Genomic DNA, 27,405 nt, shown 5'->3' with positions numbered 1-27,405 from the left:
CGGAATATTATTTATGAATATTCCAAGAAGATTTTATGGACTGTGCCATTTAGGCCCATCGATGTAAAATAGGCCCATTGATATGGACCTAAACAGAACCATGTAAAAACTGAGCATCCACAGAGCACCTGCTGAGGCAAATATCTGTCCCCAAATCGTTCTATTACATTAAAGTTTCTAAAAGTTGTTTATAATTAAGGATTTGACTTTTCCCCCCTTGAAACTGGAAAAATAAATTAAAGTAATATCCGGTGTTAGTGTGGGTGTCAGGAAACATATGCTTTCATACATTGTTTGGGAGATTTTAAATTGATACAACAATCCTTAAGGAACCCTGGTGGTTACGCTATGTGCTGTTGCTCACAAGGTCAGAAGTTTGAACCCACTACCTGCTCTGAGGAAGAAAGATGAGACTGTCTACTTTCATAAAGATTTATAGCCTTGGAAACCCACTGGGGCAGTCCTACCCTGTCCTATAGGGTCACTATCAGTCAGAGTCAACTCGACGGCAGGGAATTGAGTCTTTACAACCACCACACACACACACACACACACACACACACACACACAAATCAAGGCTATAGTATAAGGCAATAATCAGCTTTGCATTAAGTCTGCTCATTGTAGCACTATTAACTAGAGCAAACATTAGAAATCAACCCCAAACCCATTTCCTTTGCATTGTTTCCAATTCATAGCAACCCTATCTAAAGCTGTACTCGAGCCGACAGCCGCATCTTTCTCCTGTAAAATAGCTAGTGGGTTTGAGCTTTGATGCTAGCAGGCTAACACTTACTCCATCATGCCACCATAGCTCCAACACTGGAGAGACTTGTTCTCTCATAATGAAGAGTTAGTTATATAATTATCCTATTTTTACAAGATGAAATATATGAGTAGTACAATTTATTTTCTCACTTAAGTACATAGCTAAATGTCCATAATGTATTGCTAGCTTTAACCCTATAACGCCAAGCGTGACATTTTTGTAATATTTAATTAAATGTATATCTTAATGTTTATATTGATAACTATGAAAGTAAAGAATAAAAACAAAAAATTTTGCCCTGAAATTAAAAATTCAGGCATTATAGTGTTAAAAGTGTCAATACATATTTTACAAATAAAAAAATAAGTGTTGGTAAGTGATAAATATAGGATAATTGTAGGTTTGGGTGACATTTTTAAAGAATCAAGGCTTGGCAAAGTTTGAGAAAAAACATACCCAAATGTAATCATTAGTTATTTCTGAGTGATGAGAATGCTTTTTCCCAATTTTACTACAATAGACATAGGTTGATTTTAAAAGTTCAAAATAATGTTAAAATATTTTTTCTTTGAAAATTTGTGCTTGTGGACTTGTTTTCAGATCAAATGCTTTTCAGATTTCACAACCATAGGGAATGATTCAAATCTTTCATGCAATTATTAACATGTTAAAACTGAGTCCTACCTTTACCAAGTCCTAAAAGCATATAAGCTATTCAATAAACTTATGTATATAGATATTGGTGCTTTGATTTGGGATTAAAGATAACTGGAGTTCTGGAGCACTGGTAGTGTCATGGTTATGTGTTGGGCTGCGATCTGCAAGGTTAGCAGTTTGAAACCACCAGCTGCTCCACAAGAGAAAGGCACAGGTTTCTACTCCTGCAACGAGTTGCAGCCTCAGAAACTTGCATGGGCAGTTCGACCCAGCCTAGAAGGTCGCTACGAGTCAACATCGACTCGATGCCATTGAGTGAAAGGAATTCTGCCTCAGCTGCCTCCCATGTGGACCTGATTGCCTGTGGTGCCTTGATTTCGGGAAATCTGGCAAAGCTGGGGCAATTTCCCAGAAGCCTTTTCATGTGCATAAAAGTCGAGTCGAAGAAGAATTTGCGTGCTATCTGGAAGGTGGAAGAGGAGCGGTGGCTAGGTGTGATGGCAGGCTGAGAGCTGCTGCCCGCTCCGGTTGGTTCTCCCTCCCTTCCATGCTCTACCCAGTTTTTCCTGACTCCGACCGTGCTGACCAATAGCAGGCCCCAAGCTCCCATCAGACAGAACCAGCCTTCTCCACTGGACTCCTCCTTCTGTTCCTCTTTGTGGCGTCAGCTCAGTAACTGCCAGGATGGTGCATTTTCAGATCCCCCAGTTTCCTCCTTCACGGTTTTCTTCCCCAATCCCTCCCACACAGAAATGCCCCCCTACCCCCACCCCCACCCCAGCACATTCTCTTGCGGCTGCCATCTCAGGAGAAGGCCCAAGCTAGTCAGGAGAAGCAGCCACAGAGAGCAGAACTGCGGTCCATCTGCAGAGCATTCCCGCCAGGGCCCAGGCCCCCCGCTTTCTAGCTGAAGGCAAGCACAGGACTGAGCCTGCCAAAGATCTCCAGGGAGACCTGCAGAAGCCCCCTTCAGCACACAGGTAAGAAAGAACACATCGTTGTTGTTAAGACCCCACAGTTTAGGGTCTTTTGATACCCAGCGATAGATCGTTGAGACAGTATGTTTTTCTTTTGAGGCGTTTCTTACCACTGCCTTCAAGTCAATTTCGACTCATAGCGACCCCAGATAGGATTTCCAAGACCACCAACCTTCATAGGCACATCCCGCATACAACTGGTGGGTTTAGACCACGAACCTTGCAGTTAGCATCCCAGCGCATAAAGCCAACGTGATTATGCACTTTCAAACAGACCCTTAAAAGTATTTTAAAACTTCAGCCATGTTCTAATGACCTTAACATTTTTATTAGGTGACAAAGTATTCTATCATATAATAAAAACTCACCACCATCAAGCCTATTCTGACTCATAGCTACCCTCTAAATGTACATTTATGTACTTCTACATTATGGATGTATATGATACAGTGCATTATGGCTCTTGGTAGTCATAGTCTTTTGGCATAGTGGATTATCCACTGGGCTTCTAACCCCAAGGTCACAAGTTCGAAACCACCAGCCACTCCACGGAGATAGGTGGGGTTTTCTATCCCCCATGAAGAGTTACAGTCTCAGAAACTCACAGAGACAGTTCTACCCTGCCCTAGAGAGCCACTATGAGTTGGCATTGACTTCATGGCAGTGAGTTTGGTTTGGGGTGTGCATCATAGTCTTTGCGATTCCCACCATGACTGGGAGGGACCATGTTGTAACCATCTCTTGACCAGTCCAAACAACAAAATCTCTGCTAAACCATCCCCAGGTCTGTATTTCTTTATAGATCATCACCTTGCTTATCCATAACAAAGTGAACTGTCCACTGATGCTGGTGTGTACCCAGCAAAAAATCAGAGGACCCCCCCCCAAAGGTTTCTGACCATTCACATTATACAAAGAAGTGTCATGAAGCCCATATACTAAATATGAACACTTTACCCGCCCTGTAGACCCTCTGTCAATCCCTCCTCAGTCTTGCTTCACCCATTATTCTCACAAATAGGCTTTGCGGCTTTCAGATCGATAACAGATTTGAAGTTAAAGGACAGGAAAGTGTAGCAACGATGAAACATACAACTTTCCTCTAGTTCTTTAATGTTTCCTCCCCCGCCCCACTGTCATGATCCCAATTCTACCTTACGAATCCGGCTAGACCAGAGGATATACACTGGTACAGATAGGAACTGGAAACACAGGGGATCCAGGACAGATGAACCCTTCAGGACCAATGGTGAGAGTGGCAATACCGGGAGGGTGTAGGGAAGGTGGGGTAGAAAGGGGGAACCGATTACAAGGATCTACATATAACCTCCTCTCTCGGGGACGCATAACAGAAAAGTGGGTGAAGGGAGAGGTCGGACAGTGTAAGATATGACAAAATAATAATTTATAAATTATCAAGGGCTCATGAAGGAGGAGGGAGCAGGAAGGGAGGGGAAAAATGAGGAGCCGATACCAAGGGCTCACAGGGAAAGCAAATGTTTTCAGAATGATGATGGCAACAAATGTACAAATGTTCTACACAATGGATGTATGTATGGATTGTGATAAGAGTTGTACGAACCCCCAATAAAATTAAATTTTTTTTAAAAAAAGGACAGGAAAGTAAGAAAATAGACAGTTTGATATCAAACATGATCATTATATATATTTTTGAAATGATGAAAAACTGGCAGAGAAGCTAAAAAATTTATCTGCAATTTCTGTAGTCACCAGCAGGCTCTGCAGACACATCATTCATGTACCTGCAGATGCCCAAGGTCAGGATTAAGTTTAATTCTGCAGAAAATCATCAGGAAAGGGGATCTAGCACAAATGATTTCTTGTTTTTTCAATGTGATGTTTGAATGACTCAAAAGTCAACATCACAATGAAAACAAAACAAAACTCCATTATCCAGAAACATTTACGGGTCCCTAAGATCAGAGAGGCAATCCTGTGAAACAAAGGACATTTGAACAAAAGTAAAAGAGTTTAAACCATCATATTGCATCCTTTTGCTTCACTGAATCGGAAAGATGAGCATCTTTTAATAGCATTTCCCGGGGGTTGTGTGTTCGTCTTGCTTGGGGCATGGCTGGAGGTAGACCACAGAGAGAGAAGGGTTCCGAGAGAAGGGGAGAGGAAAGGCAGGCCTCTTTCGGTTGTGTGGGCGTTGAGTGCTCACAAATGGAATGTCTTAATTCCGAAGATGCATCTTTTATGAAGGATGAGGGTGTCCAGTAGTTTACATCTTTTGGAATGATGATAGTTTAAATAGTTTCAAGATAAAACAAAAATTTGCTCTTTTTGATATTACTCAAAGCAAATGGTGACTTTCCATTTGAAAGTCAGATAGGAGGATAAAAGGACACATGTGTTTTGTTTGGCACGAAAAATCGTTGAACTGCAAGGAGTTCAGGAGTTTGAGAGTTTGGGTCCATCATTTTCAAAATCTGGAGGGTGGCCGAAGCTTCTTTAAGGACTTTTCCACATGGTCAACCTCAGCATGGCCCTTCTCCTCCAACCCAAGGCAGAGCTAGTTGGTGTCTCGTTCTTGTTTTTAAGTGCATCACTTCCTCTCTCCAAAGCAATCCTTACGAAGCGAAAGTAGCTAACTTTTCTGATATTCAGTAGAGCAGTCACGTGGCAAAACACCCCAGTTGCTCTTCTCTTGAGAAGTCTAGGGAGCCTAGAATTGCTAAAGCGAATGGTAGAACTGATGGAGGGAAGGCCGAAGATGTCAAAGGGTGGCCTGAGAAAAGGCGAGCGTGAAAAGACTTGGAGCAAGAAAGCCAAAAAGAAAGAACATGCTCCACATGTCTCTAGACGAAAGAACTGGGCAAAATATTGTTGTTGTTGTTGTTGTTGTTGAGTTACTTCTGAATGATAGGGATTCTGGGTACAACAGAGCAAAACACGACCCCGCCCCATGCCATCCTCACACTTGTCGCTCTGTTTGAGCCCATTGTTGCAGTCCCTTCCTCAGTCTATCTCCTATGGTCCTCTTTCTTTTTCACTGACCCTCCAGTTGACCAAGAATGAGGTCCTCTTCCAGGGATGGATCTTTCCTGACCACCTGTCCCAATTATGTGAGAAGTCTGGCTGTCCTTGTTTCTAAGGCGCATTCTGGCTATCTTTGAATGATACAGGAAACATCAGAAGAAGATGGAAGGGCAGTCTCAGGGTGGGAGGAGGGGGTGTAGGGAGGGGAAAGAGATGGAAGGAATACACTAGCCGCTGTACCTCAAGTAATTGGTTTATAGTCAACCATTTCAGGAGAAATAAGACCTCTTTGGAGTGTCAAGGAACAAAGTGGTCACTTTGAGGACGAAGGTGCACCTGGCCTAACCCATGGCATTCGCAATCACCTCATATGCATGTGAAGGCTAGACAAAGAATAGTGAAGACCAGAGGAGAATTTAAATTATGGTGTTGGCAAAGAAAATTGAAATTATCATGGACTTCTTGAAGAACAATCAAATCTGCCTTATAGGAAGTAAAGCCAGAAGGCTCCTTCGAAGGGAGGATGGTGAGACTTCGCCCCACACACTTTCTATATGTTAGAAGTAGCAGAGTCCATGGAAAAGGACATCATGCTTGGTACAGTGGAGTGCCCGGGAAAAAGAACAAGACCCTCGATGAGGTTTGATCCCGAGTTCTAAGAACCCTAAAAAAGTGAAGTCAATTTTGAAGCCAATGTTAGAGTGTGGACTTCGTCTAAGAAGTCTAGTTGCTGTTAGTGCCATCGAAATGGCTCCACTGTGTGATAGAGCCGATTTCACAATAATGGTCAGAAAGGGTCAGTTCACCCTCCGGGTGATGAAAATGGGGGCAGTCCCAGTAGTGTGACCTGAGCTGAGTTGGCTCAGGAAGGAGCAGGCGCCTGGGGCAGAGAGAAGGGGTGATGTGCGCTGGCCCCTCCATCCCCACCATGCCTGCCCTAGAGATTGGCCACGCTGTCTGTCCTGCTGGTCAAGGCACAGAGAGGGGCTCGAGGGTAGAGGGCACTGACACGAAGGGTCACTGAAAAGTCAGCAAGAGCAGGGTCTGAAAGAAGCCAGAGAAGGAATCTGCTCAGAGTTCTTCCCCTCAGACTGATGCAAGGGGGCTTGGGGGCAGCTCTGGGAAGTCACCCCTTCCTCCTTTGCCTCTCCCCGATGCTAAGGCTAGTTTCCAATAAGGAAAGTCCTGGCCTTGACCCCCAGGGACTCGGGTCTCTTAGGGCATACATCCCCAATCTTCATCGGATAGCACCTATCAGGGAGGACAACCGTTAACTGTGGCGTTTTCCATCCGTGAGCTCTCCGTCTACCCAGAGGGCACCCACTATGCCCTGGATCAGGGGCTGTCAAGTGCATTCAGACTCTTAGCAGCTCCATGTGGCTCAGTAGAACTGCCCCCCCCCCCCAGGGTTTCCTAAGGAGATCCCCAGATCATTCTCTCTTAGAGCCACTGAAGGGTTCAGACTGTTGTCCAGTTGTTGGCAGCCGTGCATTAACCATTGCGCCACTAGTAATCCTGTATCAGTACTTCTGGCCTAACGAAAGCTTCCCTATGTCTCTGGGGTATTGGGTTGAAATACAGAAACTAGCCATGTTGTGCAGGTTGACTAGGGCAGTTTCTGATGGCTCACTATAGGATTAAAGGAAGTCTCTGGCTTTCAAGGTGTGGTAGTTTTGTAATCGTTTGTCAATTTGAGGATTAAGAGTGTAGGGGTGGAGTCTAGCCTGTCAATCAGATCTTAGGCAATGAGGCCTTTGTGTGGGCATGACCTTCTCCTGAGAAGTGGGGACTCCTGTATTTCTTCCTTGGAGGTGGGAGAGCTTTCTCTCTCTCTTTCTCTGCTCATTTCCTGGGAGACATTGCAGCTGACAAGAGACACGGAACTACTCTAGTGCCCTGAGCTGGAGAAGCCACATACCCTGATGCAACCAGAACTCTCAAGCTGGAGAAATCACACAGAGACCCCTGCCAGCGCTGAGACACTCGCAGCGCTACTGGATCCAAAGACTTTCTATCCACTGGCCTGTGATCATCCTGCATTCAGTGTCATGGCATGTGTTTCATGAGTCTGAAGAAGACATTATAGATTGCTATCGGCCATATGGGCTAATATCAGACTTATGGGCTTGGACTGGACTGGGCTGGGATGTTTTGTTAATATACATTTACCCTTTATATAAAACTCTCTCTTATACACATATGAGTTTCTAAGGATTTGTTTCTCTAGTCTACCCGGACTCACACACATGGGCTTTTCTTTCCTTCTCTTTGCTTCTTGGTTCATCAAGGAGCAGCTGGGGATGGGCTAGGTCCATGGGTGGTGAAAACAGTTTCCACCTGGCTTCTCACCAAAAGGTGAGTGGCTGCTAGAAACCACCTGGGAGGCCATGGAAGAAAGGCCTGGTGATCTCTTCCATAAAAGCCCCAGGGAGCACAATTGCACAGGGACACACAGGGGTCCATCATGAGTCTGAATTGACTGGGCAGCAAAGAGCTTTTGTTGTTGTTTTAGGAGGTGGGCCGTGGTCCCATCATGCCTCAAATGTAGTGGATTCTCTGATAGCAGGGTCCAAGGATCAGGAGTGACACAAACTTGGGAATCATCCTCATCGTTTCCTAATCCCCTCGATTAGATTGACCCAGAGGACCCAGAGGGGCATACGAGGCTCCCAAGATGAAGCATGAGTGACATGAGGGGATGGTGTAGGTCTGGGAATGCAACCTAGAAATGCAACTGTCCCCCAATTCCTGCAATTCTGCAACTCTACCTCAAAAAGCAGTGATTCAATACAAAAGGACTAGGCACCACATCCCATGGTCCTCCTCATTCTCACCGGGGTTGAACATATGTGGAACAAAACGCTGGTCTTTTCCCACTTTCACCACGTTGTTCGGTCACCAGCATTACTGGCCGCCCAATGTTCAAGGATGCATGCAAATCTCTATTGCTCCTTCAAAGGGGAAAACTCACTTTCCCAGAAGCGCAACACAAATCAAAGCCAGTATTCTAAGGACAAGCAAGGTGTGTTGCCTCCAGGTTCCGATTTCTCATGGTAAACAGCAAGGGCTTTATAGGACTCCTAAAGTGGGGAAATCTGTTTAGATACAACTTTGGACTCACCCTGTGGAAAGAAGACAAATGAATAAGAGGTATGGATGATACACTTGACTGTGTGGCATGGTTTCCTCCCCAAAGAAGAGAGAAGAAAAATCTCTATTCCTCAGGAGAGGAAGGCATATTCTTATAAATGGGTAGAAAGGCCTAGGGAAGGAAAGCAATGCTTTCCTGTGCTTACCTTGTTCTCCACCTGGACATTGTCACCTTCCCCCAGCACTGCGGTGTGATGAGGTTCTATTTTCTGTTGTGCATCATCGGGCCCTACAAAACAGATGGCCTGCCAAATTAGGGTTGCTTACAGCTGTAGAGTTGCCCCACTCCACACACACACACACACACACACCAAGATTCCATGCCCAACCGAACAAAATGGTGCCTGGGCCTGTGCCCTTGCCGTGATGGTCCAGGGTCAGACTGTTGAGATCCACAGGGTTTCCGCTGGCTCCATGTTGAAAGGAGGTCACCAGCTCTCTCTTCCTGCTCTGTCACCTCTGCAGCATCACAGCAGTACACAGGCCTTCACTGCCAGCCACGTGGTGGCTGCACATCAGGGACATGAAGCAGAAATTGTGCCCAGGCCACTTGGGTTGGAAAGTAAGAATCCTACTCCCAACCCACCATCATCCTATCTTCTCTCAACTTCAGCAATGACAGGCACTCTGGGTTAATTGTATTTGTTGTCATCCAAGTCTGGAACTGGCTTGTTTCCACCATAGGAGGAGAAGAGGGAGGTACATTCTGCATTGAGTTTCCATCTACCCTTCTCATAACATGTCCAAATCGATGCTCGATTAATGAGAAGCCAGTAGGCATGATACACTCGTTAAGAGTGTTTCCTTGGGTGAAGTTAGAAACCTCCTAAGAATCAAGTATACTTATGAAAATTATCCATGCATCCAAGAGACTCTCCCACAACATTGATCATTAGGCCTTGCTGAGTTCAGTAGCTGTGGGTCAATAGCTACCCAACTAACTTATTTTTTAAAATTGAATTATTCAGAGTGAATCTCATGAGAATTCCCCAATGAGATTTTGAATGATTTGAATGACAGGAGCCTGCTTTGGACTTCTTTGGATTTTCCCCTCGGGCTAAGCCATTGTAGGCGATCCATCAATACTTGTTGATATCCATTGATTCTGGCTCCCTGCCACACCCTGAGAGTTCTTCCCCATCAAGGATTTCAGCCAGCAAATGTCACAGAAACCCATTGATTTCTCCCTCGGGCAGGGCTTTGGCAGGAAAAAAATGAGGTGTGGGAGTCGAAGAAGAATCTCATTGTGAATTGGGTACAATTTTTAACAGTGATATGCAATAGCATCATATGAAATATGTTTTACTGAGACTCCTTGGAAGCGATGAGCCATGTGGTTCTGGTCTACTACATCATCTATAACACCCATTACCCCCATGGTCCGCTCCTGACCCCTACTTTGATCACCTTCAATGGTGCATGGTACATAGCCCCAAGCAGTGAATAACACTTCTCTTTTCCATGGATACCTTACTTTTCAAATGTACTGAGCTGGCAAGGGCCAGCTCTCCCAAACATTACTGAATTTGGGTTTCTCTGCACCTCTTATCAGGGCCATTTGTGTGACTAAGCCATCTTTTAGAAAACAGTTCAGCTTGTCCAAAGACCTTGACTTCTAACGTTACATAGGACGCACGCTCTGCCTAGCTTCTTGCTGATACATGAGACGGCTCCCGGTGGTCACACTGAGAATGTTTGCTCCATCCTAGCACAGAAGCTTTTAAAGGGACATTTTACATGATTAAATGGAAACCCAACTCTGCTGTTCCTTCAGTATCTGCGTTAATAGAGGACATGTTTCACCAAGGGTCACAGCAGAGCAAGGACCGACTCCATCTGCATTTCTCAGCCCCCCCCCACCCCCCACCCCGCCCCAGTCTTGTTATCTCCTGAAACTAAACTAGGTCTCCAAGAAAATATATCACATTGTTTCTGACTGCTTTCAACGATACATAGAGCCAAATCAGATAATGAGTAGTTTCCACTGAGACTCTGTGCCAAGAATGTTCAAGCTAATTGTGCAGCTCAGGAAAATTTAAGTGAAAACAATGTGACTGCAAATATGTCTTGTTTTCTTAAACCGTCATAAAAGGGCAAAGCGACTTGACCATGCATCTTAACATTGCTAGCGCGGCGGTGGCGGTTAACGCATGGCTGTGTCCTATGCCCCAAATGCCAGCTGAGCTAGTGTCTCTGTAGCTCTGTGCCGGTGACTTCCATCATAGATTTTTGATAGAATCAAGTGTAGATGCATGATCGAGGCCTGCTCACCCACTGCAATGAGCATTCATCGGACGAGACCTGTAAACTGCCTCATATATTTTCTTTGAAAGCACAGCTATGCCTTCATTTGCCCCGAATGTGTCAATACAGGTGGCCCTCGGCTTACAACGTATTTAAGTTACGAAGGACTGCAGTTACAAACGCGGATTGATTTATGTCTGTCCATCTCATTGTTAGTAATGGGTACCATGTGCAAGGCCGCAGCTCATAATTTGCCGATGTTATCACTCTCAGATGCTCACTAGCAGATGTTTGAAGCTTGCCTTTCTAAAGGTACTGATTATAAAAGGGACGATTAGAGAGAAGGAGACAAAGAAAAAGAAAAAAAGAGGTTCTATTTCTGTCAGAACTGATTTGTGAAAGGGTCAGGTCAGAAGCCGTTGTAAGTCGATGACTACCTGTCCAGTCAAGGTGGGGCTGACTGGATGGAAGCCTTGCGTTTCTTTGTTCCTTTTTAAGATTTTTTTTTGCATTTCTTTCTAAAGCAGAACTTGAAATCCTTCTAGATGTTTACAGATTTCCCTCAGTCACCATTCATCTCTCCCATACTAGCTTTTAGTTTTTTAAGTTGGGATTTATTACATATATCATTCCATATTTCAGTCACGTCAAATAGAATTGAACCATTGCTACCACAATTAGTTTCCAACCATTCTTTTACTACATGGACTTCTTGGCATTGTTGCCCTTTTACCAACACCCCCACTGTACCCCCTCCCCCTTTATTCTGCCTGCTGTCACTATAGGTTCTCTCATACCAGTTCTAAGGTGATTTTTCTTTTAGCTGTTTACTTTTACACAGCATTGGATTCAGCTCTTCTAGAATTACGTCTTGGTCACGTTGATTTCATTACTTTCCACATTGTTTACCCAGGTTGTCTAGCGCTCAGCTGGGGAGGCTGATCTTACAAGGGACCTCAGGGTGGGTTCAAGGCACCGACCTTTCAGTGAGTGGTCTAGCAATGAACCATTGGTCCCACCCAGGAGCCCTTCAGATGGACAGGAAGACAATCCCCACTGCTGCCTGCCTGTCTTTTCTCAGCTTGACTGTAAGACCCAAGGGCCATGTGACACTTCAGAATACCACCCACAGCCAGAAGCAAAAGGCTGAGCACATACTCAAGTATGAATAAGGTGAAACAATGTATTGCCTGCATAGGCCAGTTGGCTCTAAGTTCAAGAACCACAGACAGATATTTTGAGATTTCTAAATACTGGCAGTCCCTGACTTAAGATGGGATTTCCTCCCAAGGACTCCATGGTAAGTGGATTCTGATTTAAGCTGACTATCTGATTGGTAAGTGGATTCTGATTTAAGCTGACTATCTGATTGGGCGGGTGGGGGGCGTTAGGAAAGGGGCTTGTGGTAGCTGGGTACCATCTAGTTCTTCTGGCCTCAGGATGCTGAAAGCTGAGATTTGCATGGTCCATTAGTCCTGTGAATTCATTGTTTCCAGGCACCTCCGTCTCTGGCCAGATGGTTTGTACTCAAGTCAGTGAGTACAGATGATGGGGAAACCCTGCCCTACCCTGAGAACAAGGGCAAGTCCAGGCTGCTCGACACTGTGGCCTGCAGAGTCCTCCACTGGGGAAGTGCCTGGTGTAAAACAAGGCACACCCACAGATGTAAACACAGGTGAGTGCTGTTTGTGCCTTTGTCTCCCTTCACCCTTCATGGTGTCACTGAAATCAAAGTTAACGGAGAGAATTGCTCTTTCTCAGGGCGTGGCAAACTCCCACCCCCTCCATGGCATATTTTTTGCTCAACTCTCATGCTCAGGAAGGTTTTCACATTTTTCAACCATGGGACAAACAAATCAAAGGAAGAGTAGTAGATCAAGCTACATGGAAAGAATAGGAAATGCACATTTCCGTGGGTATAAATAAAATTTTATGGGCACACAGCCATGCCCATTCATCCGTACCTTGTCTGGGGTGGCGTGTGCTACCAGGGCAGAGCTGGGTAGTTGCCACGGAGACCATCTGGCCTGAGAAGCTGAACGAGTTACCTCCTGGGCCATTCTGAAAAATGCCTGCTCACCTCTGTTCTTTCGCCTTCTATGGAAATATTTCCGGTCTCTTTACCCCCTTCGACTCTAGGTGCTTTCTTTCTTATCCTCTGTGTGCGGGGACTATTCTGTTTCTCATGCAAACAGGGATGCTAACCCCATAAAGCTGTCTTCTCTCCACATTGACAAAGTACTATGCAAGCTGCAGTGTTTTCAGCCAATCATCAAACCAAATGGAAATCTCAATTCTCTCAGATGGTTAGTAGAGTTGACATGTGAGTAGAGTTGACATGTGAGGACCAACAAGCAAAACCAAACTCCCTGCTATTAAGTCGATTCCAACTCACAGTGTCTAATTCATTGGACAGGATGGAACTGTCCCTGTGTATTTCTGAAACTGTAACTCTTTTCAGGAATAGGAAGTCCTATCTTTCTCCTGCGGAGTGCCTGGCGGGTTCAAACTGTCAAAGTTAGCAGCCCAGCATCTAACCCGCTATCGGGCAGATGTGCACGGGGACTTGTAATTCTACTGCTACAGTATCCTCACACTTCCTCAGGTGCTCAAAGGAATGAATTGTGCTTCTGACCTGTCCCTGAAACACTAGTCTGTGAAAGAGGCACTAAACTATTTGTGCTGTATTAGAATAAGTTCAAGGGAGATGGGTTGGGGTGACCACAACTTTCCAGAAGCCTAGTGCCCAGCTTAGGAAGATCTCTTTTCCCCTTTGAAAGGAGGCATAAGCCGCTGGCTCTGATGGATGGCAACTTCCTGGGTATCAGAGTAGAAACTCTAGCAGCGGAGGTTTCCCTTCAACAATGTCTACACCAGGTGACTTCAGTTCCAGACCTGAAGGGTGACGGAGGCCCCTTGTCTTGGGGGCTCCATCAGTCTCTAGCTGACCAATACACCCGATCTCTTTTATGATTTGGGGTTTTCTTCCACCTTGTTCTCCCACTCCATCCAGGGCCTTTGCAGAGCTGTTGGTAATGACCCCGGGCAATTTGAACTTCTCTGTAAAATGAGGGCTAGTGGGGTCTCAAACATCCCTTCTAAAAGTCAACTCAATAGACAACAGGTAGGCAAACCCCCGAACAGGAGCAAACGGAGAGCTCTGAGAGGCCCCTGGCACTCCAGATTCACCTCCTTTCGCCTCTCAGAAGACACAGAAATTCCTTTTGCTCTCAGAGCCCTTGATAGCTTCAGACTTTTTCAGAAGGGTGCCTGGCGACCTCCTAGGGAGGTGTCAGCCCACACACCTGGGGCTGGCCCTTGTATGGGCAGGAGTCTGACTGATCTTCATACCTTCTAGCTTCTCTGGGCAACACTGGGACTAGTGTGGGAAGGGCGGCTGTCGGGGGGAGGAACCCAGAGCACCAGACCCATAACTTACCGATGTAGACATCTCCAGATATGGTATAAATGAAGCTTGTCCACCCTGAAAAGGGATCAGCAATATTAAAGAAAAATAGTGTACATGATGAAAAATACCGCCCACCCCCCCCAAAATCCTACCAAACCGAGCCTTGCTGTCAGGTCAGTTCCTACTCACGGTGACCCCATGTGTTAGAGTAGAACTGAGTGCCAGCGGGTTTCTTTGGCCGTCATCTTTATGGGAGCAGACCGCAAGGACTTGCTTCCACAGAGCCACTGGGTGCATTCAAACTGTCAACCTTTCGGTTAGTAGCCCCCAAGCTGTTTGTATCGCTCAAGGGTGCACAAAAAAGAACAGCGAATGCGATAGATAAGATTGGGAGGTGAGAGCCCTTTTTCTTTTGCTATAGATTTTAAAATCCAAGTTCGGCAAGCTGTTTCACTCTCATTCATTCTCTCTCTTCCTCTTTTGCCTAGACCTAACTGACATGGCCCGGATGTTTCAGAGTCATGCAAATTAGACAGCCTATCTTTCACTTAGCCATATAGCTATCCGAGGGGACTACACAAAGTTTGTGGAAAAATTCCATTCTCTTTTCATTCCATTTTCCCATGAACTTTTGGAAGCATCCTTGTATGCCAACAACTGACATGTTAACAAACAAGCTGTTCCTTCCCGTGTGAACATCCTAGCCATTCCAACACTCTCCAGCCTGGCTTTGTCTTCAGCTCCTTGGGACTCCAAATAGCTTTCAGTGTGAAGCTCCTGCTAAAAATAGGTTTGTCTTTCCTGTGTCGCATTCTAGCTGCCAGTGAGCTCGGGCCTAGAGCGCTGGTTCCTGGGATGTGGGGGTGCGGTCCAAGTGGGCTTCAGCGGGTCTGTGGACCCTCAGGAATGAGCCACACCATTTCTCCAGTGTGGAGAAAGGCCCAAAGGCCCGATCACGTCCTGCGTGCACTTGCTGCTCCACCAGGGGCTTCCATGGTTGCCGAGGTGCTGTCTCCCTGGCCCACGAGAGCTGCCCAGCTTGCATGGAGCGATGGAGGCCTGGAAGTGAGGGCCTGGCCAGCCTGGAATTTGCCTAAAGGAGTCAACTTGAGACGAAGCCAACAAAGGCAGGCAGGCAGGAGGCAGGGGCACCGAGTCCCCGCTGAGGCTGTGGCTGTGGTAGCAGCCGGCCAGGAATGCCCAGGGGAGACCCAGGAGCAAAGGTCTAACAGTCAGTCCACAGGAGTTGAGTCAAGTTAAGGAAATCCAAAAGATGGCAAAGCAAATACCATATACATGCACACACATACAGACTCCAGCTCTCACACAGGCACTTTGGGGGACACCAGCGGGGATTTCCTCCCCTTGCTCTGTGGCAGTTATTTTTTCTTTTCTCGGGCTTGGCTAAAAGGTGTTTCAGGCCTCTGGGAATGATGCTGCTTGCTGCCAGCTCCAAGCCTCCCCATTTCCCTTTATGAAACAAGGGCTGGGGTTTCCTCAGCCCATGGGGACACAGGCCAGGTGCCTGCCGGCCTCCTGGTGGAGACACAGGCAGCATTCGCAGGTGTGGGCTCCACACCGGCACCGCCAGGAAGCAAGCCGCGGACATTTCGGTGCCCCCGGGCATCGATGGAAAAGCTCCGTTAATACTGGCCTCACTATCCTGTGGTCTAGCGTGTGTGCAAAAGCAGTAGGAGACCGTTTGAAAGCATGTGAGGACTGAAAGGGAACCCAAGCGACACGATCCAAGGAGGGTCCGTACAGAGACACCAAGGGCACAGCTCTGGGAGCTTGGGTTGGGGAACTCGGGTGGGGGCTGTGGGAAGCCCTCCTCTCTCGGATGTCTCCGGCAGTGCTGTCTCATCCCGGCCGCCTGATTTATCAGCCCATTCTGTTGTGAAGTCCATTTCTTCTCCACTTGTTACACCCTAAACTAGTCCATTCATGGCAACCCCATGTACAAGGGGGTCTAAAAAATGTCATGGGGAAATCCCACTTTCGCACCAACTTTTCAAACTTTTCAAAGTCCTTTTGAAGAAGAGCTGCGATCTATAAGGTGCCCCCCTCACCCACCCCAATGGCTGTTTATCAGAAATGGATCACCAGGCCTTTCTTCCGGCTGTTTGGACCTTTGGGGAGGTGAGGGCCAGACTAAGCCACTGGAAAGTGGTTCCACTTCTTTCTCAAGATGCAAATGTTCTCCCTGTTTGGTTTCTGACTGTGCAAAATAAGGCAGTTATTCAACCATGTTTTAAGAATGCCAAAGTGTAATGTTGAAACTGCACATCTTTCTGCTAATCTTCACACCTACTCTGACATGAACCTAGCTAGCAATTTGACATTTGTCCTTTCAGGAAGTTTTCATTTCCGTGTGTAAGCACTGCATATTGATTGCTTAAAAGCTTGAACAAACAGCATGTTCTAGCCTGGATACCTTTCCCCGTCAAAGCACAGAGACCTTGGAAAGGGCTCCACAGTATTCCACTGTAAGGACAAATCATAAGACCTTTAATTTATCTTTTTCTTGGGGTTGAAAGGGACTTAGAAATTCATGGTTGCCCTGTTGGACAACAGATTAGCTCATTGAGTTTTCATTTTGGATCATTTGATCATTCGAATCTCATTTCTCCACCTCTTTTGCTTCCTAGCCCCGCTGCAAGCAGAAAACAGTCCACACGGAATCGCTTAGATCTGTTTTCTTCCTCTTTTTGGGGGATCATTTCACCTTATCCAGAAGGAACAAAGATTTGCTCTTAAAAAAAAAAAAAAGATCCAAGAAGAGAAAGGAAAGAAGGAGGGAAGGAGGAACAAAGATTTGCTTAAAACACTGGCCAAGTCCATGTATTAAAGATATTTACTTAGAATTGCTCCTTGCAAAAATCTTCTATTAGAATATAGGTTCCACTTCAGCCAGTAATATCACAATTCAGGTGAGTGGCTGACAAGCCGGAATAAGAACAGGAACAATCGCGTTGTTTTTGTTTGTTTACGCTGTGGTCTGTCTGCACTTGTTTCTATTCCCCTACTCAGGACGACCCCATGTGTCAAGGGTGGAACTGTGCTTGGGAAGGTTTCCAATGGCTGATTTATCAAGAGCAAATTCCTGGCTTTTCTTCCCCAAAGTGTCTAGGTGGGCTTGAACTTCCACTTTCAGTTTAGCAGCTGAGCGTGTTCATTAATAATTTACGCCACCCAGGAACTTCTGGCTATTATACCTTATTGACTGTTGGATCTTACAGCGAGTCGACAGCACATGTTAGCATATGTGAGTGCATTAAGTCTCTGTTTCAGAGCAATCACAATTTCTAGAATCCTTGCTCTGCTCAAGCAGGGCTGTATCAGGAAAAGGTGCTCCTGACAGAGTCACAGGTCCTACTCAGTTCTCTTTCTTCCTGCACCCCTCCTCCCACGTTTACATCTGACCCCAAAGCCGCTCCCATCCCCATGTTCCATGGCCCTGCCAGAGCCCCAGACATATTCCTTCCTTTACCAACACGGTTGGCAGATTCTGGGTGTTCACAGCTGGAAGCTCTTCCCTTCCCAGGGACAATAAATGACCAAGTCAAATGGGCTAGGGTGGAGGTGGGACTTGATCTCTGGCCCCGCAGGGCAGTGGTGTCAGCAGCTAGTTTGTCAAACACACACACACAGTAGAATTTTACTTTCAAATATGTAAATCCTTTTCTCTGGCACTTTGCCTCATTTCCAGGGAGGTGGTCTCGCCAGCTAATTCTTGCAAAAGTCCCTCCTGAGACCCTTTCTGGGTGCCCATGTGTGGTAGTTACATAATCTTGTGCCAACTTGAGACTACTAACAGTGAAGGGGTGGAGTTTAGCCTGTCAATCAGGTGACTGCTTGATGGCCTCATTTGGAAGCGCTATGGAGATAAATAGCTCACTGGAGGCAGGACACAGACACTCTCTCTGTGTGATATTCCTGATGACAAGACACATGGAGCTAGCCTAGAGTCACGTGGAGACTCACACCAGCACTGAAATGCTTCCACTGCCACTGGATCCACAAGACTTTCCACCCACTGGCCTGTGATCTTCCTGCATTGGACATCATGGCATGTATTGTGTGAGTCTAAGGAGGAATTTATAGATTGATAATGGACCTATGGGCTAATATCAGACTTAAGGACTTGATCTGGACCAGGCTTGGATGTTTTCTTAATATATAATTGCTCTTTGATATAAAGCTCTTTCCTATACACATATGAGTGTCTAGAAATTAGTTTCTCTAGTCAACCTGGACTAACACACCGTGCCTTATCTTGTTGTCAAGTCACTTCTGACTCATGGTGGCCCCACATGTGCAGAGTAGAACTGTTCCATGGCTGTTTTTTTTTTTAGAAAAAAACGAGATGATCAGGGCTTTCTTTGGAGGTGACCCCGAGTGGGCTTGAACCTTCAACCTTTCAACTAGTATCAAAGGGGCTATCACTGTGTGCCACCCAGAGACTTCTGCTTTACCTGAGGGCTGCTCTTTTTTCTCTTGCCTTTATCTGATTGCAGTAACTGACAGCTCAATTGATCATTTGCCTAGTGCTAGCATTCACCCCCATGGATGGCCAAAAAAGGGAACAAATCTCTCTTGGAAGATTTTCAGCCAGAATGCTTCTTATAAGTAAGGATGGTGAGACTGTGCCTCACATTGGACCTCTTGTCAGGAGAGACCAGTCCCTGGAGATGGACATCATGTTTGGCAAAGGAAAGGGTGAGAGCAAAAGAGGAAGCCCCTTAATGGCCAAGATGGACACAGTGACATAGCGACAATAGTGAGGATGGGGCAGGAGCAGGCAGGGCTTCATGCTGCGTTGGAAGGCACTCAACAATGGGTTGCATCAATAAGAACAGCAGGAGCAGGGGTCGTATGAAAGAAGATAGGGGAGATTCATCGGGTCTGGTGGTGGCCGCAGGTGAAAGGTCATGCAGATGACGGGAAGACCACAAGTTTCTAAGAAATGACCGGAAGCCATGGCTCTTTTCCTAGAAATAGACATTGACATCCTTCATGCTAGCCAGTCATTCTCTCTGTTTATCAGAATACAGCAAGGAAGACCGCATTGCTTTGCAAAAGCTGGAAGAAGTCATCACAGTGTGCACACATCCATACAAATAACAAAAATAAACAAAGGGAAAGCCCTACTTCTGCTTCCTTAGCCAAGAGCTAACAAGAAAAATGTGTGGTCGATGTGAGAGAAATCTGGTACTGTCATTAACCCGACAAACTGGATTCTTTGTAAGTGATGCACAGCCCTGAGCCATTCCTGCTATCTGCGCCTGCCAAGAGCATCGTTGCATGAAACATCTGCCTTCTGGAAGATTAGCACAACTCACCCGGAACGTGCCTGCCCTGAAGGAAGTAAAGAGAGGGTGAAAAATCGATTGAACTCCTATGTATAGGAAGGAAGTCAGATCAAACCTGGTCTGATTCTTCAGAAATGTTTCCAACCTCATTGAATGGGATGCCCTTGGGATGACTTTCCTATCAACAGGGAGAGGATGGTAGCAGGCGAGGCTTCCACTTCGATTCCGTCAGGGAGGTCCTGACACAGCCAAGTCAGCATTACGTTAGCTTTGGCTGCAAAGCAAATGTCCAAAGCCAAACAGAACCCAGACACCCATGTCAAATCCCTTTGTCATGAGTAACGACACAATCAGGATACTGTAAACAATGCAGGTCCAGGACGCAGGCAACGGCTGACACCTTTCAAGGAGCATTTGATACCACAAAGCTCTCAGATAAAATGAATACAGACAGTTCTTGGCATTTAGAAAATGGAATTTGACCTGGAAAGGTGTGGGGGTGGGGAGAACAAGCTAAAGGGTGACCTTGACTTGAAAGACTTCAGATAAAAAATTCCCACAGCATCATTTTACCAACCAATGCATCCGCTTCAGATGGCCAAGACGAGCAAGTCTTTGTAATACTTGAGTTAATTGTTTGCCTGGCATTTAACAGGAAAGTCTCATATTTTAAACTTGTCACCCAAAACAAGGCACTCGTGAAATGTGCACAGAAGTGCGCTCGTGTGTGTGTGTGTGTGTGTGTGTGTGTGTGTGTGTATTAGAAAGAGAGAGAGCAAGAACGATGAGCATCCTGGCATGGATTTCTGTAAAATATTTTTCAGTCAAAAAACACAAGGAGGAGGAATGGAAACCGAAGGAAGGGGTATAAGAGATGGTCCCTTGTGCGAATTGCAGCCCATGAGATGAAACAAAATGTGTATGAATTAGTGAATGGAAAATAGATAGACTCTGTATACCTTCACCAAACTCACCCTAGAAAGTTGGAAAAACTGAAAAAGAGAGAAGAATCGTGCTATCAAATTATATTTTCAGGCTTTGGTATTCAAGCTATGGAAGGAGGATACATCCAAAATTAAAGATGATAAATCGGTTGTTTGAAAAGGAATGCATCACAGCAAGTCCGATCATGTTTCAGTCTGGCCAAGACTAAGGCTTTCCTATTTGTAACGAAAGCAGGAAAATAATAAAATAATGGCATCAGGAAGCAACAAAAAGGGGGGGAGGACAACAATCTATGAAAGGGGTCCCACGAGTTTAGGAGAGCTGTACTCCATAGCGCTTCCAATGCATTATTTTTTTTTCCAATAGAATCTGCCACTTTGGAAGTGGAAATTCTGCTTTAGTAGATCATCAGTAGAACTCATATACATGTGAAAGCTGAATAAAGAAGACTGAAGAAGAATCGATGTATTTGAATTGTGATGCTGGCGAAGAATACTGAAAGTATCATGGTCTACCAGAAGAACAAACCAATCTGTCTCAGAAGAAGTATAGCCAGAATGCTCCTTACAGGCAAGAATGGCAAGACTTCATCTCACATGCTTTGGGCATGTTGTCAGGAGAGACCAGTCCCTTGAGATGGACATCATGCTTGGTAAAGAAGAGGGGCAGCGAAAAAGAGGAAGGTCCTCAAGGAGATGGATCAACACAGTAGCTGCAACAATGAGCTCAGGCATAGGAACCATTGTGAGGATGATGCAGGACCGGACAGCGTTTCGTTCTGTTGTGCATGAGGTTGCTATGGGTCAGAACTGACTCCAGGGCACCTGATAAGGAGAAGATCATCAGGCCTTCCTTCCAAGGTGTCTGGATGGCCTCAAACCTCCAGCCTTCTGGTTAGCAGCCGGGTATGTCTGCCCCACTCAGGGTCTGAGTGGCCACACCTTTCACATGAGGGGTAGGTTCTCCCAGCAGGTCGATCTGGGCATTCTATGGTTGTGTCCTGATTTCAATTGGGAAGGCCTCAGCAGTCCTTGTTAAGGTGACCCATACCTCCCTAGGGAGTCATAGAGCTATTTACCAGCGAGGAAATTAGAAACCCAGCCCCTTCCAAAGAAAGCAGACCCCTTGTTTTGTTCTGAAACAAACACAACCCCCCAAGCCTGCCATACCTTTGGGAATGGCCTGGGAATGCTTTGCTCCTTGGTCCAGTTTGAAGTCCAAATACAAGGTTGGTGTGCGAGTATAAATCTGAGACTGAAAAAGAAAAACAAAAGTAACGCTCAGTATTTTTCCAGGAATACAGTATTTTCCTTCAGCTGGCTTCCTCTGTAATAAGCCCAGGGTCGAATCAAACTGAAACAGAACTGTAGAATCATGTTTATGATCCCCACCCCCAGAGCTGAGCTGTCAACACAGCGCCCTCTTATTGGCTATGGTCCAATGCCAGCTCTCCTAGCTTCACAATGTGGTGGACAAGCTAATTGTTGGGTGACAGCTGTCTCCCTGCGCTGCCTCTTAACCCCAGACCAATGCTACCATCCTACTCACCGAATTGCTCCAACTTTCTTTTTTTAATGACAATACTTTCCCCCTTCCTCTCTATCCCACCCCCTTCCCCCAGACCGCCCTCAAAGTCTGGTTCTTTCAGTGTAAAAAATGATTTTTCTTGTGGTTTTTTTTCCTTTTTCCTTTTATAGTCGTGGCATCCTGCAGTATTTATCTTTATAAGCTTGACTATCCTTCTAGAGCATAATGTCTTCCCAATTTGGCCAGGTCAGGCGGTGTTTGACAGTTTGGGCATTGATTCTGAGACCTGCATAATATGGCATTGTGTGTCTGTCCCAGAGTTTACTGCTCCGTGCCTCCACAGATGGGCCTTGGGGTGGTTTCCATTTTTTGGCTACTGTGGATAGAGCGGCAGCAGACAAACTGATATATGCACACCCATGTTTATTGCTGCTCTATCCACAGTAGAGTGCTTGCTGGGTTGTATGGTATTTCAATGGGCATTTTTTTAAGAGGAGGTGCCGTACTGTTTTCCATCATGGCTGCGTAAGTTGCAATCCCACCGGCAGTGTATGTCTGCTGCATTCTCTTCAGACCCTCTCCAGCAGTTGTTCTTTTCTGTGTTTTGTCTTTTTCAATTTTGCTATACTTGCTGGTGTGACGTGGTAGCTCGCCGTGTTTTAATTTGCAGTGAAGAGTTGCTCCAACTTTCTGAAGACCAGGTTTCCACTTGATGTCATAGGTTAATTCACATCCAAATCACGACTCTTTCCCAAGACTCAATAAAACCGTATTTTGAAGATGTGACATTCAATAAAGTGGCCTGCAAAGATTTTCTTTTTCCTTCGCTGGCTCTCTGACCAAAATGGTTGGGCACCACTGCTTGGCTTGAAAAAGCTGCAACCCCAAATATGGGCTTTGGCAGGTTTTTCCATTGTACACTGGGGCTTTGCTTCCACTGCGTGTTATGCCGAGTGTGTAATTTAATAGTATATTGAATATTCTGAATCATAGTCATGGACCAAAATCCCCAGGAGTTTGCTACCATCTTAATGATGTCTCAGTGTCACAAAGCCTTTGTGGTTCTCTTTTTTAACTTAATAAGCACAAACATGAAAAAGCAGAGCGCTACAAGTGGCGAGGATGCGGAGAAACTGGGGCTTTCATACACTGCTTGTGAGACTGCAACTTGGTAAACTCATTGTAGAAAATTACTAGGTGGTATATAGTACATATGAATAAATTTATAACCTGTAGCTCACCCTGCCAATGTTCACCTAACGATGTTGTGGGAATTACATAATCTCTTGTCACCTTGTGAAGGGGTGGAGTCTAGCCTATCAATCAAGTCGCAGCTCGATGACCTCATTTGGAGGCACGAAAGAGACAAATAGCTCACTGGAGGGTAGATACATTCTCTCTTTGCTTTGACTCCCTGCGAGACATTCCTGTTGACAAGTGACATGGAGTTACGCTAATAGAGCCAGAGCCCTAGAGCTAGAGGAGCCACATGGAGACCCATGCCAGTGCTGAGATGTTTCCACCACCACTGGATCCATAAGACTTTCCACCCACTGGCCTGTGATCTTCCTGCATTTGGTGTCATTGCATGGCTGCTTGAGTCTGAAGAGGAATTGATGGACTAGTGTCAACATATGGGGTAGTATTAGACTTATGGACTTGATCTGAACTGGGCTGGGATGTTTTCTTAATGTAAAATTGCTCTTTGGTATAAAGTTCTCTCTTACACACAAATATGAGTGTCTATGAATTTGTTTCTCTAGTTAACCTAGATTAGCACAGATGTGTACAAGAATCTTAATAGTGACAATGTTGGTAATAGCTCAAAATGTTCTTAACTCAAAGACTCCAACTCACTGCCATGCAGGTAATTCTGACTTAGACAATATAAAATAGAGCTGCACCTGTGGGTTTCCACTCATTATGGGGCCAGAAGTCTTATCTTTCTTCCACAGAGTGACTGGTAGTTTCAAATCAACCACCTTATGGTCAGTAGCTCAATGTATAGCCCACCACAACACCAACCTCCCCCCTTTAAAACTGAATGAGTAAATGAATTATAATAGATTTCTACATTGAAATACTCGACAGCCAAGAGAATGAATAAACCACCACCCTGCATCGACTACTCCATCAACCCAGATGATTCAAAGCCAATGCAAAACTAATCTAGGGGGTGAAAAGTCATAAAAGTGGCTACTTCTGGTGCAGTGGTAACATGCAGGGGTTAAATGGGTACCTTCTGAGAGCTATCAGTGTACTTGTTGAGGCGACTGCCAGTTGCCTGGTGGAAATTCTCTGTGCTACAACAGTTTGTTGAAATATTGTGATGGGTATCCCATCAATTGCTGAGACCTTGTTTTTCACCACAGCCTTTAGTTCAGCTTGGACTTCTTCCTTCAACACCAATCATAGGTTGCCTCTTGAAATGGTGGTATGTCAATCAGTGGTACGTAGACTCTGTGTATTCCATCCATCTTCTTTCGATGCTTTCTGCAACATTCAATAGTTTGCTCATGGAAATCTCCAATATTGCATTTTGAGGCTTGATTTTTATCTTCAGTTCTTTCAGCTTGAGAAATACTGACTGTCTACATCCTTTTTGGCTTTCTAATCCCAGATTGTTGCACATTTCAGTAAAATACTCTGTCTTCTTCAGAAAAGATTTCATTGAAATCTACTTCATTTCTCCCATTAGCTACTCTGTGGTCAAGAGCAAGTTTCCGTCTCTTCTCACATCCATTTTGTTCTTATCTTTCCTTCTCTTTTTCTGCATGGCCTTCTGCTTTCTTCATGTGTGGTGTCTGTGGTATCGTTCCACAAGTTTGGTCATTACTGTCTTTGGTCATTGGTGTTCAATGGTCAACATCGATTTTTGAGATGGTATCTAAGTTCAGGTGTGACATACTTAAGACCATATTTTGGGTCTTATAAAGTTGCTTGAATTTTCTTCAGCTTCAACTCAAACTTGAATGTGAGCCAAGTCATGGTTTGTAATGCAGTCAGCCCCTGGCCTTGTTCTCCCTGATGATATTCACATTCTTCCTCATCTCTTCCCACGGATGTTGTCAATTGGATTCCTGCGTATTCCATCTGGTGAAGTCCACATGTGTAGTCTCGATTAATGTTGTTGAAAATGGTATTTGGAATGAATAAGCTGTTGGTTTTATAGAATTCTATCCTCTGTTATAGCCAGAGTTGTTTCTATCACCAGTGACATATTTCACAGTTGCTGATCCTTTTTCTTCTTTGTTTCCAGCTCTCCTATTCCAATCGCTAGTAATCAGCAATGCATCTTGACTGCATGTTTGCTCAATTTAAATCTGCGGAAGTTGGTAATCGCCTTCAATTTCTTCATCTGTGGCATTAGAGATTAGTGTGTAAATTTGAATAGAAGGTGTATTAACTGATCTTCCTTGTAAGCATGGCTATTATCTTCTCACCGGAAGTGTTGTATTTCCAGTCACCGGAAGTGTTGTATTTCCAGATAGATCTTGAAATGTTCTTTTAAATAAATGAATGTGACATCTTTCCTGTTCCATTTGTCAATGCCGTAGGATTGTTCTATTAAAAATGGCCCAAACCAGTCCATTTCCGCATATCCAGTGCCTAGGATATTGGTCTTACTATATTCCGTTTAATTTTTGACGACTTCCAATTTTCCTAGATTCATACTTCATGCAGTTCATGTTCTGGTTACTAATGGGTGTTTGTAGCTCTTTTATTCTCATTTTGAGTCATGGCACATCAGCAAAAGAAGGTTCCAAAAGTGCACTCTGTCTCTGTCATGAAAACGGACTTCTCTGTTGAGGAGGCAGCTCTTCCCCGGTTGTACTTTGAGTGCCTTCCACTCTGAGGGGCTTATCTTCCTACATAGTATCAGACGATGTTCTACTGCTCTTCATAAACGTTTGGGTGGTTCCTTCTTCAGAAACGGTTGCCTTTCCCTTTTTCTTTGTTTGTATTCATCTGGAAACACTGCTGAATCCTGTTCACTATGGGTGGCATTGCTTCCAGCACAAGAGCAACATACAAGCTGACAGACAAGTTGTGGGATTTTGGAATAGAAGTTGACTATTAAAAACATTTCCCCTTTCCTGTTTTGTGTGCTAACGTGTTGTTTTAAAATGGTCCAGTGGGTTGCTTAACCTGGTTTAAATGGTCAAGGTTCATCAATACAGTTTCCAAGCCTGGAAAAGAAAAGTCCCTGGGGCAAGGGAAAATTAAATTACCCCATAGGACCACCAAGAGGAAGCCTCATGTACTATAAGCTAACACTTCCAGAAAGCAGATGGTTTCTGTTTGGTTAAGAATTTTTCCCAGCCTCTACCTCAGTAACAGATGCAGGACCTTGGTTTAGAGTGAAGATATTCATCACAAAGAGGTACCTAGTTTTATTTTTACTAGTAAGCTTTCAGAACAATGTCATAAAAATAACGTTCAGCTGTAAACCAAGGGCCTGTGATGCTTGTATTGCTGTTCCAGCAAAGCGCTTATCTTCTTCTGAGCTTAGTTGTCTCATCAGAAACTATGATGGTAGGGAAACTTCCTGTTTTTGTTGTTAGGTGCCATCAAATCGGCTCCAACCCATAGCGACCGTATGCACAACAGAACTAAGCACTGCACAGCTCTGTGCCATCCTCACAATTGTTCCTGTCTGAGCCCATTGTTGCCGTCACTGTGTCCATCCATCTCCTCAGGGCCTTCCTCTGTTTCTCAGCCCCTCCACCTTACCAAACATGACATTCTGCTCCAGGGGCTGGTCTCTCCTGACCACCTGTCCGAAGTATAGAAGGGGAAGTCTGGCCATCCTTGCCTCTAAGGAACAATCTGGCCCTGCTTCTTCCCATACACAGCAGCCCATAGTACTTTCAATATTCGTCTGGAGCATTGTCAAGTACAAAAAGGGGGAGTTCTTTATACTATCTATCTTCTTCTGGTTCTGAAATTCTGAGTCAAAACACAAAGGTTTTCCTCCACACATTCATATTTGTGACGCTCTTGTGCCTTCTCAGTCTAGAAATATACAGAAGCGGAACGTGGCTGGGGCGGGAGAAGGAGATGGGGAGTGTATTAGTCTAGGTACTTTGGAGAAACAAATCCACAGCAACTCACGTATAAGAGAGAGTTTTATGCAAAGAAAATGTGCATCACGAAAACATCCCAACCCAATGCTGCCCAAGCCCACAAGTCCAACATTAACCCATACCCAACACCAGTCCACAAAGTCCTCCACCTCACAAAACAGAGGCAATAATGCCGACTGCAGGAGGAAAGCTGAGTCAGTGAACGTGTAAGCATCTCAGCACTGGCAGGGGTCTCCACACGGCTGCTCCAGCACCCAGGGCTGCATCGGGATAGGTCCATGTGGCTTCTCCTTGGGGATGTCTTGTAGGAAATCCATCTTGCAAG

At 45.2% G+C, this 27,405-nt stretch overlaps 1 protein-coding gene across 1 annotated transcript in view; it reads right to left on the bottom strand.

The window, feature by feature from the left end:
- Positions 1-27,405, bottom strand: part of PIR (pirin) — an 84,946-nt gene that overhangs the window by 4,214 nt on the left and 53,327 nt on the right. The window contains exons 6-8 of the mRNA XM_045290680.1: positions 21,636-21,720; positions 14,240-14,284; positions 8,703-8,785 (exon numbers count right to left, since the gene is read on the bottom strand). Coding sequence (XP_045146615.1) covers positions 8,703-8,785; positions 14,240-14,284; positions 21,636-21,720 — 213 coding nt within the window. The remainder of the gene's footprint in view (positions 1-8,702; positions 8,786-14,239; positions 14,285-21,635; positions 21,721-27,405) is intronic.

The sequence above is a fragment of the Echinops telfairi genome, unplaced genomic scaffold, assembly GCF_000313985.2.
Source record: "Echinops telfairi isolate 266 unplaced genomic scaffold, ASM31398v2 ScPeMD7_53;HRSCAF=182, whole genome shotgun sequence".
Classification (NCBI taxonomy): domain Eukaryota; kingdom Metazoa; phylum Chordata; class Mammalia; order Afrosoricida; family Tenrecidae; genus Echinops; species Echinops telfairi.
The sequence above is the reverse complement of the archived record's forward strand: the minus strand, read 5'-3'. Positions and strand labels throughout refer to the sequence as shown.